This window comes from Vulpes lagopus, chromosome X (assembly GCF_018345385.1).
Source record: "Vulpes lagopus strain Blue_001 chromosome X, ASM1834538v1, whole genome shotgun sequence".
NCBI lineage: Eukaryota > Metazoa > Chordata > Mammalia > Carnivora > Canidae > Vulpes > Vulpes lagopus.
Window position 1 is genome coordinate 38,885,082 of NC_054848.1, and position 15,098 is coordinate 38,900,179.

General features: G+C 42.1%; 1 protein-coding gene across 8 annotated transcripts in view; it reads left to right on the forward strand.

Moving 5' to 3' along the window:
• The first annotated feature begins 5,790 nt into the window (after positions 1-5,790).
• Positions 5,791-15,098, forward strand: part of KDM6A (lysine demethylase 6A) — a 214,842-nt gene continuing 205,534 nt past the window's right edge. For 3 of the 8 annotated variants that reach the window (XM_041742246.1, XM_041742248.1, XM_041742250.1), the window contains exons 1-2: positions 5,800-6,578; positions 6,794-6,857. In XM_041742246.1, coding sequence (XP_041598180.1) covers positions 6,418-6,578; positions 6,794-6,857 — 225 coding nt within the window. In that variant the 5' untranslated portion in view covers positions 5,800-6,417. Of the gene's footprint in view, positions 6,579-6,793; positions 6,858-15,098 lie in introns of all 8 variants that reach the window. The other 5 variants (XM_041742245.1, XM_041742247.1, XM_041742249.1 and 2 more) reach the window with 3 other exon arrangements.

A 15,098-nucleotide genomic window follows, 5' to 3' on the forward strand; every position in this document is an offset into this window, starting at 1 on the left:
CTAAAATCACTATAACCATCAGGTATGATTCTTAAGTATGACTTTTTAATTTTCCAACTTCAACTCCCAGTTCTTTCCTTACCTTTTTGGTCACAGCCACACTCAACTTATTGAAGTTACCAGAACTCTAGTATTCTTAGGCTTCTGTGCTTTTGCAGTTATATTGTTGCCTCTGCCTGGAACACACACACCTCTACACTCACCCCCTAGTTCCTATTAATCCATCTTCTATTTGCTAGGAGCTTTACCTGGTCCCACTAAGCTGATAAAGATGCCTCTTCCATGAGCATCCACAGAAATTTGGGCAAAGCTTATAGCACTCATCATTGTGTATTATAGTGTAGAATTTATTTATACAACTCTCCAAGTTAGAGCTCAGGACAGGGACCATGTCAGTTTGGGAAATTTTCAGCCATTATTTGTTTACATAGTTTTTAGGCCCTGAACTTTTTCTCCTCTCCTGGGATTCTAATGACCTAAATGTTAGAACTTTTGTTATAGTCACAAAGACCCATGAGACTCTGTTTATTATTATTATTTTTTTCAGTTTATTTTTTCTCTGTTTCGTTTGGTTAATTTCTATTGTTCTATCTTAGAGTTCACTGATTCTTTTCTCTATCCCTTCCATTCTTATGTTGAGCCCATAAGTTAGGTTTCTAATTTTGGCTACTGTATTTTTCAGTTTTAAAATTCCCATTTGGTTCTTCTTTGTATCTTCTATTTCTTTGCTGAAATTTCCTATTTTTCTGCTGTGATTTTCTAGTTTTCATTTGTTTCATAATTGCTCATTAAAACACTTTTTTGATAGTTGCTTTAAATTCCTTGTCAGAAAAAACTTTTAAAAAGGGGGTGGAGTGCCTGGGTGGCTCAGTTGATTAAGCATCTTCCTTCGGCTCAAGCCATGATCCCAGGGTCCTGGGATTGAGCCCCACATTGGGCTCTCTTGCTCAGGGGGGAGTCTGCTTCTCCCTCTCCCTCTGCCACTCCCCCTGCCCCACCCCCTGTGATTTCTTTCTCTGTGTCTCCCAAATAAATATTTTTTTAAAAAAAGATTTTATTTATTTATCATGAGAGACAGAGAGAGAGAGAGAGGCAGAGACACAGGCAGAGGGAGAAGCAGGCTCCATGCAGGGAGCCTGATGTGGGACTTGATCCCAGGACTCCAAGATCATGTCCTGAGCCGAAGGCAGATGCTCAGCCACTGAGCCACCCCAACAAATGACCCCACTGAGCGTCCCAACAAATAAATAAAATCTTAAAAAAAACCAAAAAACCTAAACCTTAAAATCCTCATCAGATAATTTGAACATCTGATTCACCTCAGTTTTCACATTTGTTGATTGTATTTTCTAATTAAACTCCGATTATTCTGGTTCTTGGTATGGAGGATTTTTTTATTGCAGCCTGGACATTTTTGGTATACTGAGACTCTGGATCTCATCTAAATCTTCTGTTTTAGCAGGTCTCTTCTGGCATCATTCTGGTCGGGGAAGGGAAAGCACTACCTTATTTACTATTAGGTAGGGGTGGAAGAAGTCTAGTTTCCCCACTCAACCTTGATTGACTGATGGAGGGGGAGGGTCTTCTTGTTACTGCTGGATGAGGATGGGAGTTCTGGCTTCCCAGTAGGCCTCCGTTGATATCACCCTGGCTGGAAGGTGTGGGAGTGCCTCATTAGTGCTCCCCACATTGCTTCCACTGACACCATGAGAGTGGTGGCCTCCTTACCACTGGGCAGTAAGCCCCCTCTTACACCAACTCAGGAGGGTGGATAGTGATCCCTCATTTCTGCTGGATTGGGGTGGGATAGTGATGATTTAAGGTGTCTCATTACAGCCTGGTGAGGGTAGAAGTTTAGGTTCCTGGTGGGTGTGGGTGGTCTTAACTTCATTTAGAAGTCCCAAAACTGTTTTGACAACTGAAGTTTTTATAATAATTGGAAGTCTGTACTTGGCTCCTTATCTCCCCTCAAACCTTATTCTGTATTTTTTTTATTAAATAAGATTTTATTTATTTATTTGAGAGAGATCACAGAAGGAGAGGGAGAAGCAGACTCGCCACTAAGCAGAGAGCCCAACATGGGGGCTCCATCCCAGGACCCTGGGACCATGACCTGAACTGAAGGCAGACACCCAATCACCTGATCCACCCAGGTAACCCTGATTTAAAAAAAAGTATGGTTATAATGATAAGAGTAGATAAATCATGACTCTGTTGTATGACTTTTTATTTGTATGGGTTATGTGACACTAACACTACAAATAAACTACATATTCCCAAATACTTAAGGTTAAGTATTTAGTTATTTAAAAGGAAGCTAAATTTGTTTTCATATAATTGAATGGGCTTCTTGTCTGATATTAATGATGGTACTTACATAAATATTTACAAATTATACACTAATTAGTCCATAATCGGACTCAGCATGACACAAATTATATAATTTTATTTTTATTTATTTATTTTTTTTTAATTTTTATTTATTTATGATAGTCACAGAGAGAGAGAGAGAGGCAGAGACACAGGCGGAGGGAGAAGCAGGCTCCATGCACCGGGAGCCCGATGCGGGATTCGATCCCGGGTCTCCAGGATCGCGCCCTGGGCCAAAGGCAGGCGCCAAACCACTGCGCCACCCAGGGATCCCACAAATTATATAATTTTAAAATGTTGATTTATCTATGCATATATTAGTCATATCAACTTGGTAAATTCAAACTACTCTCCCCTGCTCCTAGTGTATTAAGTTAGAATTATGAAATAAGAATCTGAATTTAGAATAATGGGAGATGTGGCAATGTTGGGATATATGCCTTAAGTAAAAAGTGAATTAGAACTACGTGTTGGGTTTATTTTTATTCATTTTTTAAAAAGATTTCATTTATTTATTCATGAGAGACACAGAGAGAGAGGCAGAGACATAGGCAGAGGGAGAAGCAGGCTCCCCTCAGGGAGCCGGATGTGGGAATCAATCCATGAACTCCAGAATTACACCCTAAGGCAAAAGCAGAGCCCAAGGGCTGAGCCATCCATCATGTTGGTTTTATAGAGAGGTTGGGAGGGATAAGGAGTCAGTGATTGGCAGAGTGGTGATCAATACATTTAGAACCCAGAAGGTGGGGGCACCTGGGTGGCTCAGTGGTTGAGTGTCTGCCTTTGGCTCAGGCAGTGATTCCAGGGTCTGAGGATGGAGTCGCGCATAGGGCTCCCCACAGGGAGCCTGCTTCTCCCTCTGCCTCTCTTTGTGTCTATCATTGAATAAATAAGTAAAATCTTTACAAAAAAAAAAAAAAACAAAACAAAAAAAAACAAACCCAAAACCCAGAATGTAAAAGCATAGAAAGGATTTTAGAAATTCCAAGCTTTCTTTTTTTGTTTTGGGGTCTTTGAATGTATATTGTGTATCTAGCACTTTACCTACCTTATAGCATTTAATATTCAAGATAATGTTGTAAAGTGGATATATTTTTTCACAGATGAGGGCACTGAAGCTCAAACTAGACTAACTTGTGTAGGGTTGCCCAGCTATCAAGTTAGGATTTGAACCTAGATTTGTAGGATTTCATAGTTCATGCTCTGGCTCAACTGCTCTGCTTTCCATATGGGTTTTCAGATTCATTTTGCATAGGAATAATTACAAAATCAGGTATCTCACCATTTCTCTCTCCAGTGAGGACCTAAACTTTGGAGGCTTCATACCTATTGTATATACATTTATTTGACAAATTATAAACTATTCTAGATCTAAAAAATTACATAGTGATTTTAAGATTGATGTTACTATATAAAAGTTGTTTCATGCTTCATAACGGAGGATGGATATCTGTAGTTCTATGAGACATGTACTTCCAGCTTAGAGGATAAGTAATTTTCCCAAGGTCACATAGCCTGTGCAGTAAGGAACTGAATCTAAGTCTACCTGACTCCAACACCACCCATTGCATCCACTCAATGCAATTCTGCTATTATCTAGTGATGATTATGTAGTGGGAAAGGTTTTGAGAGGCCTGAGGTGGGTAGCCTTATAATTCTTCAGGGCCTGAGTCAAGAACTGCCAACTCCAGGAAGATGGCCAAATACTGGCTGAATTTTATCTGTGCAAATCTAAGGGTGTGTGTGGAAGGAAGATCTTGGTGTCAAAATCTCCCAGGCTTTGAAGATCGTGTTTTTGATAAAGTTAACAATGCGTGTGTGAATTTAGCTGTAGAAGACATTCCACTTCCTATACTCATCCAAATAAAATGGAATAAATACCATAAAGAATGTAAGAAATGGGGGGATCCCTGGGTGGCTCAGCAGTTTAGCGCTGCCTTTGGTCCAGGGTGTGACCCTGGAGTCCCGGGATCCAGTCCCATGTCAGGCTCCCTGCATGGAGCCTGCTTCTCCCTCTGCCTGTGTCTCTGCCTCTCTCTCTCTCTCTCTCTGTGTCTTTCATTAATAAATAAATATCAAAAAAAAAAAAAAAAAAAGAATGGAAGAAGTGTTTCAGAGAAAGTAATTAAACATGAAATATAATCTATATGAAACTAGTTTGTTAGTGTAGTTACTGGTCTCAGGGGAACAATTTAAAACCGTATCTGTGTGCAAAATCAGTTGGGATTTCTATAGCTTCTCACTGAATACTGCTAGGATTACTGAGTCAGCACTGAATTGTCTTCCTTCTACTTTGAAATCCAAGTTAAATGTATCTTGTCTATTGGCTGTGTTATTATAGACAAGAGTCCACATTTTTAAAGGAAACCTTGTTACCGTATGTCCATTAATTGCTATTTTCCTATCTCTGAAGACTGGAGATGTGCCATGTAACAGATCCATTATATGAGACATACCTTACTAAATTTCTTTTGAAGAGTAACGGACCGAAAGCATGGTTTCTTTTTCTCCCAATTACACTTTGGATTGAAAACCAGACTAGTAACTTTTACATCTAAGATATGGTCCGAACAAGAAAAGTGTTATTGTTGTCTAAGGCATGTTGGGGTGGGGGTAGAAAAAGCTTTTCTGGGCTGCAAGCTGTGATGAGAGAGGATCTTAACTGTGTCTTCCTTAAGACCTGACCACAAGCAGCCCCAACTCTTCCATGAAGGACCCCGAGATCAGCAACAGAAACCGAAACCAACATTCTGGAGGTCCTGCTTAACAACTGTTATTATTTTCTTACAATACTATAACGAACTACCGATAAAACGCAGGTAGCACGAAAATTTGGCCCCGAAGTGCCGCCAACAGACCTTCGGCGGTGGGGAGCCGTGATCGGCGAGCCAGACCCCGTGGGCGACTCCTCATTCACTCCGGCCGGGGGTCAGGAGGCCTTTCCCCATACACTTTCCGCAGGGGTGAGGGGAACGGGGCGGGGAGCGCGGGCCTGGCCTAGGGCGGCGCCCAAGCCGCCCTGCCCGGGCAGCAGCCGCCCCGGAGTGCGCTCCTCGCGGAGGCCATTATTTCCAGCGGTGCCAAAAGTGTGCTCCTTCTTCGGAGGGTGGAGGTCAGAGGCCGTGCTCCGCCTCCCGGCGCCGCGACCCTTACCAGGCCCTGTGAGGCCCGGGACCCCCGGAGCGGGGGACTGCCGGGGCAGTGGTCTGGGCCCACCACCTAGCTCTCCGGAAGGCAGAGGCCGTACATGGCGTCCTCGCTCACTGCTCACGCCCGCCGCGGGCGGTGCCGGACCTCGCCCTTCCCCACCACTCCCCTCCCCCCGCGCCCCCCCCCCCCCCCCATCCCGCCGCGGCTCCCGAGGTGACACGGCCCGGACCCTCCATTCTCTGCCCCACTGTATTTAACTAGCACAACCTAACCGCCTGCTGCCTTTCGGTGACAACCCTTCCCCCCCGACAGACGGGCCCAGCAGCCAACCACCGGCCAGAATTGGCCTGCGTCCCGCTCCCCGTCGGTGGCGGCCTCGGTGGGCGGGGCTCGGCAGCTAGCAAGTTGAGTGGAGCCACGGCTGACGTGAGTCAACAAAGGTCACGTGAGGCGAGCGGGCGGCGACGATTGGCCTCGCTGGCCGGGCGCTGAGGGGGGGGGCACGGCGGCGGCGTGGGGTTCGCTGTGTGACACAATTACAACAACTTTGTGCTGGTGCCGGGGAAGTTTGTGTCTCCAACGGATCCCCCCCTTGCCCCCCAGCTCCGTGCGCTCCGGCCGTTCCCGCCGTCCCCGCCTGTGGCTGTTCCCCGCCCGCCCCCGCGATGTGACCCTACAGCCGAGCCGCCGCCGCTGCCGACCCGGGGGCTCCGCAGCCCCTGCCGCCGCCGCCTTCACCGCCGCCGCGTTGGGATTTTTCGTCGCTGCCGCCCGCGGCGGAGGAGGAGGTGGCGATAAAGTTGGTGTGCCGGTCCCGCGCGGAGATTGGGGACGTCGTTGCGGGCCCCGGCCCGGGGGGGGGTGTCGGCGTTGGAGTTGTGAATTCGCTGCGTTTCCATGAAATCCTGCGGAGTGTCGCTCGCTACCGCCGCCGCTGCCGCCGCCGCTTTCGGTGATGAGGAAAAGAAAATGGCGGCGGGAAAAGCGAGCGGCGAGAGCGAGGAGGCGTCCCCCAGCCTGACAGCCGAGGAGAGGGAGGCGCTCGGCGGACTGGACAGGTACGGGCCGCCGTCACCCCTCCGGTCGGCTCCGGACGGGCTGGCGCCGCTCTCCGGGGAGGCCCGAGCGCGGCTCGCCTCTGGCGGCGGCGGGGCGGACACCCCGGGCTTGGCGCTCTCCGTGCGGTAGCCGCCGCCGGGGCCTCGGGCTCGGGCAGGGGTGGATCGGTGGCGTTCCCGGAGCTCTAACGAGCCGCATGTGTCTCTCCCTACAGCCGCCTATTCGGGTTCGTGAGGTTTCATGAAGATGGCGCCAGGACGAAGGCCCTACTGGGCAAGGTAAGGCAGCCCGCGGGCCGGAGCGCGGACACGATCTCTCCGGCCGGCGCCCGGCTCGCCCCGGGCCCCGCGGCCCGGCCGGCGCTCATTGTGGCCACGAACGATGGCCGAGGGGCTTCCGGAAAACTATTTCCTGCCTTTGCTCTTCCCCCACCCCCAGATACCTCGCTTGTACCCTTGCGAAATCGCTCTCTTCTTGTAGCTAGAGGAACAGAGGCAGCAAGCTTTGGGGCCCGAGCCCAACTGGGTCGACAAAATCGCCTCTCTTTTTACGGCGTTTTGGAGATAGAGCGATGATGTCCGAGGTGCCTGATCACTGTCAAGGGATCGTAAATGTGTGCAGATTTCCCCAAATTTCTGACTTAACTTGCCTCCCGTGGTTTTTATTCTTTTCCTTCAGGCACGCTCTTCATAATGTCTACTGTTAACCAAACGTTTTGGGCTTTCCTGTGTCCATGCTCCCAGAAGGGGGAAGTTGCTTGTAGTTTAGGGCGGTGAAGAGTTTGCGTTGGGCTGTTGACATGCATCTCTACCGGTCTCTTTTTACCTGAAGTTAGGTGACTTGTTTACTTTTTGGGTCTTTCTGCCATAGAAATCCGGCAGTTATTTGTGAATGTTTCTCGTTTCTGGAGTCTCGTTTCCTGTGTGTCTGACCGGGGAGGCTGGTGGGGGGATTCGGGGTGTGTTCTGTGTTTATTTGTGTGGAAAGTTGTTGGCACTGTCATTTAGTTAAGTAATGGCTGCTCCTATCGGCCCAAGATGGCGGGACAGGGTGGGAGGAGAAAGTGAAGGGGGGGTTTGGGGGGGAGGGAGGAGAGGTAAACATGGAAATAAATAGTAGCGATGAATAGGCCCTTCCTTCGGAGTGTAGCTCGATGGTGCTTAACAAAAATTGTCCAAGATGATTAGCATGTAGAATTCTTATACCTTTCTCAAGCTTGGAAGCAGCATTCGTAAGCCTGGTAAATGCTTATCAACCTGTAGCACATTTAGTTGCCCATCTGTAAGCTGTTGAACAAAGGCTGTGGAGTCTCGATCTGTCTGCATCAGTTTGTCTCTCCTGACCAAAATATGATTGAAATGATATTTGTTGGCTTTCTTAATTGAGGCCGTGGAACTTGGAGTGTGTGCGATAGGTGTTGCATTCGTTAGACATTTTCTTTTCAAGCTGAAATCAGTAGCTTTGCGTTTGACACCTAGCCTTATTGTTAGAATTGAGAAGGAAGTTTGAAATGACTAAAGCCGAAGCATTTTAGTCTTAAGTTGATTTTTTTTTTTTAAACTTAGTTGTCCTCAGTTTTTGTCTGTAGGTCGGTTTGGAAGAGTCACTAATTCCTCTTTATCTGTAATTAACTTCTGTTTTTATTTCAAAGTAACTAAGCGTAAGGGGTTTCAATCACAAATAATGACCAGAGAGCTAAACCGAATTGGCCTTTTCAGTAAGCCTAGTGCCTTTGACTGATACAGAAAACTTGAATTAAACTTTGGCGAAGTAGGTATTAATTAGTTTCATTAAAATTATCACTGGAAAAATGAGTAGTGACTAGCTCTGAAATGATTTAAGCATCAATAATTAAAACCTTAATTTTTTTCTGAGTATTCAAAATATTAAAAATAATTGACTGCTGTCAAAGTTGTCTTTCCAAAAGATTAAATAAAATATTTAAATATAAGGAGCATCACTTTATTTTGGAGTGATTATTGCCAGCCTAATTGGGTGTTGGTAAAATTGCTTGCAAAGATAACACATTCGGAAAAGTTTGGCCAAATCTATTGCTTTTGGTTTACGATAATGAAGAAATGAAATCTGATGTTTTATGCGGATAATGTGTAAAATGCTGGTTGATGATTTCATGTCTCTGAATGCTCCTATTTAGTAGATTCACAGCGGATGGTGCTTAATACTGGATTTCAGATTGTAATACTGAACCCTGTGGGTATTATTGTGTTTGAATTTTAGAGAACTCAACATTTTCAAATATTTTTGTGAAAATGTGTGTTACTTTTTTGATGTTTGAATGCAGTAATGTTATAAATGAGAAACTTGGAAAGCTTCATTGTGTTTTGGGGAAGAATTAAGCTTAATAAAATAATCTGATAAATTAAGTATTTCATGGAGCTGACGAAAAAAATTATTACTCAGGCTTTGTGCTTCTGAGGTCCTACCTATTTAGGTCAAGACTCATTAGCCTTAACAGTAAAACATTCTAGAGTATGTGCTTGCAACCTCACGCAATTCTTGTGAGCCTTAACATTTCCAGCGAAATGTGTAATGTAAAGCTTGACATTATATAACCTCGCACCTTGTGTTCAAATTGGATTCTGAATAGAATGAATGAGCTGGGGTCCTGCTATCGGAAGTATTAAATTATTTAGTTTCACCCATCTTTTGAACAGTCCTGGGGAACAACAGACCTGTTTGTGTGTGTGTGTGTGTGTGCGTAATGTTGAGCTATGTTGGTTTCAGAATTCTTACTGTCTGAAAGTTCTAAAAACAAGAGTTGGCTTTTCTTTGTTGGGGTTGGTTCAGGCTACTTACCTAGGGCAGGCAGGTAATGGAATTCAATAACTCCCAGGGTTCTCTTCTTAGCTGCTATTTATGTCCTGCCGGGCTTCCACCCCCCAACAAATTTAGTCTGCACCTCCTAGAACTTTCTGATTCAAAAATAGTAATATAGGGACGCCTGGGTGGCTCAGCGGTTAAGCATCTGCCTTGGGCCCAGGGCATGATCCTGGAGTCCCAGGATCGAGTCCCACATCAGGCTCCCTGTGTGGAGCCTGCTTCTCCCTCTGCCTATGTCTCTTTGTCTGTCTGTCTCTCTGTCTCTCATGAATAAAAAAAAAAAAAAAGTTTTTTAAAAAAGGAAAACAAGTAGTAATATCTAGGTTTCTTAACACTTTTATTCCTATATATATATAAAATTGGATTTTCATTCAGGTTTTAAAATTCAAATTTGTAGGTGTAAAAAAAAGATAACTGTTGACTTAAAAGATTTGGAAAGTTTTAAGCATTTAATAAGTGTCTTTTACTTGCCCCTAAACTTGTATGTTCTTTTTCCGGGTGTGACAATACTTAATCCAAACTGCTGATTTCTCTTAGTCTCTGTTTTTGTAAGATTCATTTGTATTAGACTCCTTAAAAGATTTTTTGCTTGTATGATCGCTATTTGATATACAGTGCTTGGGGTTTGGATTAGGAAAATAAATTAATAATATGGTATATTATTTTTGTAGTAATATCTTTAAAATATCTTTTTTTTTTAAAGATTTTATTTATTTATTCATGAGAGACTCAGAGACAGAGGCAGAGAAACAGGCAGAGGGAGAAGCAGGCTCCATGCAGGGAGCCCGATGTGGGACTAGATCCCGGGACTCTAGGATCACGCCCTGGGCTGAAGGCAGGCGCTATACTGCTGAGCCATGCAGGGATCCCCTCTTTAAAATATCCTTAAAAGATTGTAAACAGTAAGCGGTTGCTTAATCAGAGTACGTGAAATACAGCATGATCTTGACCACTTTGCCTTTTAAATTTACGCTCACCATTACTCTTTTGGTAATATAATGATTCAAGATTCTTACATTTAAATTACACTGGAGGTATTGAAAAGTATTAAGAAATAAAACATTTAAACAAATGAACTGTGGTGACTTTTAGTACATTTTTGGAAATATTTTGGGTTAATCTTGTTATCAGTTGGGAAAGGATTTGCATTAAAGTATCATATAGTAATATATAGCATACATATAGGAAAAATAAATATAGTAATGCTATAAGGCATATTTATAGTAATATAATGCTAAAGGGCTGAGGAATCTTCACATGTGTCAGGGAACTATTGCCTAAGTACATAGTTGTTCATTTTGAAGTATCTTTACATCATTTTTAAGTTTGTCCTGAATATTGTTTCATTGGAACTTCTTTTTTTTTGTAATTCTGTTGATTAGTAGAAAGATTATGTAGAATGCCTAGAAGTAGTTATGGATTGTTTACATTTAAAAATGTTCTTTTTTCCTAGGAGATAATTAGTATTAAAATTGGCATTTTTAATTTTTTGGTAATGGAAGTAGTTTAAAATCCATTAAAGCATATATTTTCCTAGATTTGATTTGCTTGCATGTAGATGGTAGGGGGGAATTATTAGGTCAGTCCTAGAGGTGGCTTATTTATACTATAATATGTAGAAGATTATGTGTAAAATTATGTTACTTTTTTTGTTTATAGGCACATAAAAAGATATATTCATTTCTAGTGCTAAAGAAGGTTTAGTGTTTGTGTTGCAAAAGTAACCACAGAATAATGTCATGCCCTGTGTTTGAAAATTAGATCTTAAATTTGATGTATTTAAAAAATATTTTCTAGTTTGGAAGGTTACCTTCGTAGATAATTATAGTCATTGTTCACCTCAATAAAGTCTTATGCCATTAGTACATTATTTCCTAAAATTCTGCTACATTCCTGGTAATAAAAGCTATGGAAAGAGATTACAGAAATGTTTGCGTATCTGGGCACAAATTAAAACTGTAGGAATATATAAACAGGTACTTTTTAAGTTTGGTCATCTTTTTCACTGGATAGCTGTTTCTATGGAATCAATTACAAGTTGAAATAACTAGGGAACATTTGACTGCCACCTCTAAATATTTTATGTTAAGAAAAACTGCCCAAGTGATGGGTTTTTGTGACTTAGATGGTAAAGTGGAGTGATGGGCCACTTGTTTTAAACCAAAGTGAAGGTTCAATGCTTGGCTAGCTATGGAGTAAAAAAATTGTAATCTGACTTTATTATGTAACATTTAGTTTTTATTTTGTATAGTATGTATTCTTTTGCAGATTTGAAAGGGTTTTTTTGTTAAGTTTATTTTTACTTTGAAACTCATTGTGATACTTTGAGCTCTTTGAAATTAATGACGTTAATGACTGATAACATTGTGCATTATTAATAATATTTTTGAAATGTGGTATCCAGAGAACTAATTTATGTTACAAAAACGCCACCAGATTGTCTAAGAATTGGAATGGTGGTTAGGTTATTTAGGGCCCACATATATTTATTTGTAGACTAGTTAATTAATGTAATTTATTTAATGAATGCAAAATTGATAGTATTATGTACTCATACTGAAGCCTTACATGTATCAGTTTTGCATATTTTTTTTAAAGATTTTATTTATTTATTCATAGAGACACACACACACACACACAGGCAGAGACACAGGCAGAGGGAGAAGCAGGCTCCATGCAGAGAGCCCGACGTGGGACTCCATCCAGGGTCTCCAGGATCACGCCCTGGGTTGCAGGTCGCACCAAACCGCTGTGCCACCGGGGCTGCCCAGTTTTGCATATTGTTAAAGGTACATTAGAGCAACAAATATTGCCTACATTAAATGCAAGTGTTCTGTGCAGGGAACGTAAAGATAATTTAGATATCCCTTGCCTGCATTGAAAGCTTAAGCTCCTTAAGAGGAGTGAGGTAAGTATAAGGATAATGTAACAGGAATGTCGGTGGTAAAAGAATAGTGTGAAGCGTCCTGAAAGTTTTATGATAAAGGTCAATTTAACAAGTTAGAATGGCTTTTTGCCTGTTTGTTTTTTGGCCAACCATAGAAACATTGATTAGCAGCAAGCAGGCACAAAAGCAGTCACAGGAACCTGTTTGGGAAGCTTGTGAAGTCCCAGCTCTTTGTCTTTGTAGGTAGTCTAACAAGAACCTTGCTGGTAAGGTGCATTAGAGGCACCTGTAGCAAGATGTCAGTGACAGTGGGCATTATCCCAGAATTACCTGGTCAGCAGTAGAACACAGGGCTGAATGAGACTCTCTTAGAGTACACGTACACTGTGTAGAGTATTGGGATCCTGGGTTTGTGGGTTCTTAAACCCTGTTTGTACAAAGGTAGAGGGCCTTTACAGTATTTCTAGCCAAGCCACATTAACTTGATCATCACTCATTTCACCGAGGAAAACTTAACATTCAAAACCCCTTGTGCTACCTGACACATTCCAGGACTGACTGAAGTAAAGGCAGGAGAAACATTGCCTTTGCAGGGTGCTATCCTGGCTCATGTCCGCATGTCTCTCATTGTTAGATTTAACTATTCTTGGACTGTGTATTCCTGATTTGGGAATTTAAAAAGTTAACAGCCTCTGGATTTTAAGTTATTAGAGTTAACTGATAGTTGCTAGCTTAAGCATCTGAGACCCACCATATTCTGATGTATTTTATTTTTTGAAAACATTAAATGAGAATTTTTATTATGTAACATACTCTCTGTCAGACATTTAAAACTAGATTATTTGATTAAATTTTTAGAGTATAATTGTGAGTTTAATGGAGGGTGGTATTTACATTTGTGAGATATTTCAGAATGGTGTCTGGGCTAGTTTAATTTACAGACAGCCTATTCCATGTTTCAACAGATTATACACTTTGAACACTAGACCCCAGAAAAAAAAAAAGGACCCTTTCTGCTAGCTCCTCATGCCTGGGTACTTTTATGGACTGGACCTTTTTTCTCTGGATTCCTGGTGCTGGAGGTGGGCAGGCATTGATGGCTTCTGCAAAAACAGTACTTGCTTTCTTGGATCCCCATTATCAGTTATTTACTCTTGGGGCAGTTGTAAATTGAGTTTCAAATTCTGCCCTAGGTTGGGCCTCAGTAGAATGGCTACTATTAATAGGATGAGGACTATTTCTTGTGTTTCCTGTAGGTGGTGTTTCTTTATTTGGCTGTTAGCAATGAATCTTGTGATTTTGTTTAGGAAATCATGATTTAAAGTCAAATTTTAGTTTTTAGCAGATGTTGAAGGGATAATCTGTTGTGTGTTCTGTTCCCTCTCTGATCTCACTTTATAGTAATATTTGTCTTTGTGGGGTTTCTTGGGATCCTTGAGTGAGTGTTCATGGGTCAATTTAAGAAGTTCTCTGACCAAGTTTTGGAAGGATACTCAATAAGTAAATAAAGGTCATCTTGGAGTACAAAATCGCTCTGGGATGAGGAGGAGGGAAGATTTTAAACTTTATACTTTATAGATTTCTGTACTGCTATGGTTTTTTGTTTTTTGTTTTTTGTTTTTTACTTTAGACATGTATTACTATACAAATAATACCGTAGGCATCCTGATAGTGAATACACCAGAATTACATTTTGGTTGATTAAAAATGGATTTTATTCTACTGTTTGTGTAGAGATAACTGTAAAGGCTTTGTCAAGTTGAGATACTTTTGAGCTTGATGGTCTTTAAGTGAGGCTAGAGGTGAATGAAGTAGAGATGTACCTACCCTGTTAGGTCCTATTTCTTTGCCTTTTAGGTAGCTTTGTGGTAAGTCACTATGCAATCCTCCTTTTTTTAATTTTAAGATTTTATTTATTTATTGAGAGGCAGAGAGAAAGCAGGGGGAGGGGCAGAGGGAGAGAGAATCTCAGGCAGACTCCATACTGCGTGTGGAGCAGGATGCAGCCCAATCTCATGACCTGATATCATGCCCTGAGCTGAAATCAAGAATTGGACATTTAACTGAGCCTCCCAGGCAACCCTGCAATCTTCATTTCGAGCTTTATAGCATCTGTTTCTTTGATGACTTTCCTTTTGGGTCCCTTTTTGCCCAGGTTGGCATTTGGGACCTAGTAAGAACCATAATCTGGAAGTTTGGGAGTAATGCCTTATTTGGATGGTTTTAGGGTTCTCAGCCAATTTGTGGGCTGTTTGCCACTTTTTTCTACTAACTTTTATTTGTTGTTGTTTTTTAATCCAGTTCTTCTTTTATTCTATCTTTTCTCTACTTTTCTGCATTGCTAAAGCTTGCCATTCTGTTAATGTATTTTCTGTAGTTTGATCTGTGGAAGTATTTTGTCTGTGTTAGAATAAATAAAAGATGCTGTTGCTAAGTTTGTTCTCAGGAAGAAGATTGGACTTTGTTATAATTAAGAGGTTTATATGATTCATCTAATACATTCTAATTTAGAACAATGGAAGAAACCCTTTTAGATAATGGATTGTTTTCAGGCTATGGATCTGTTACATTTTGTTTATCAGATCCTTTTCTTCTTTTTTTTTCTTTTAAAGATTTTATTTATTTATTCATGAAAGACACAGAGAGGCAGAGGCATAGGCAGAGGGAGAAGCAGGCTCCATGCTGGAAGCCTGATGTGGAACTTGATCCCAGGACTTCAGAATCAGGTCCTGAGTCAAAGACAGATGCTCAACCGCTGAGCCCCCCAGGTGTCCCAAGATCCTTTTCTTCT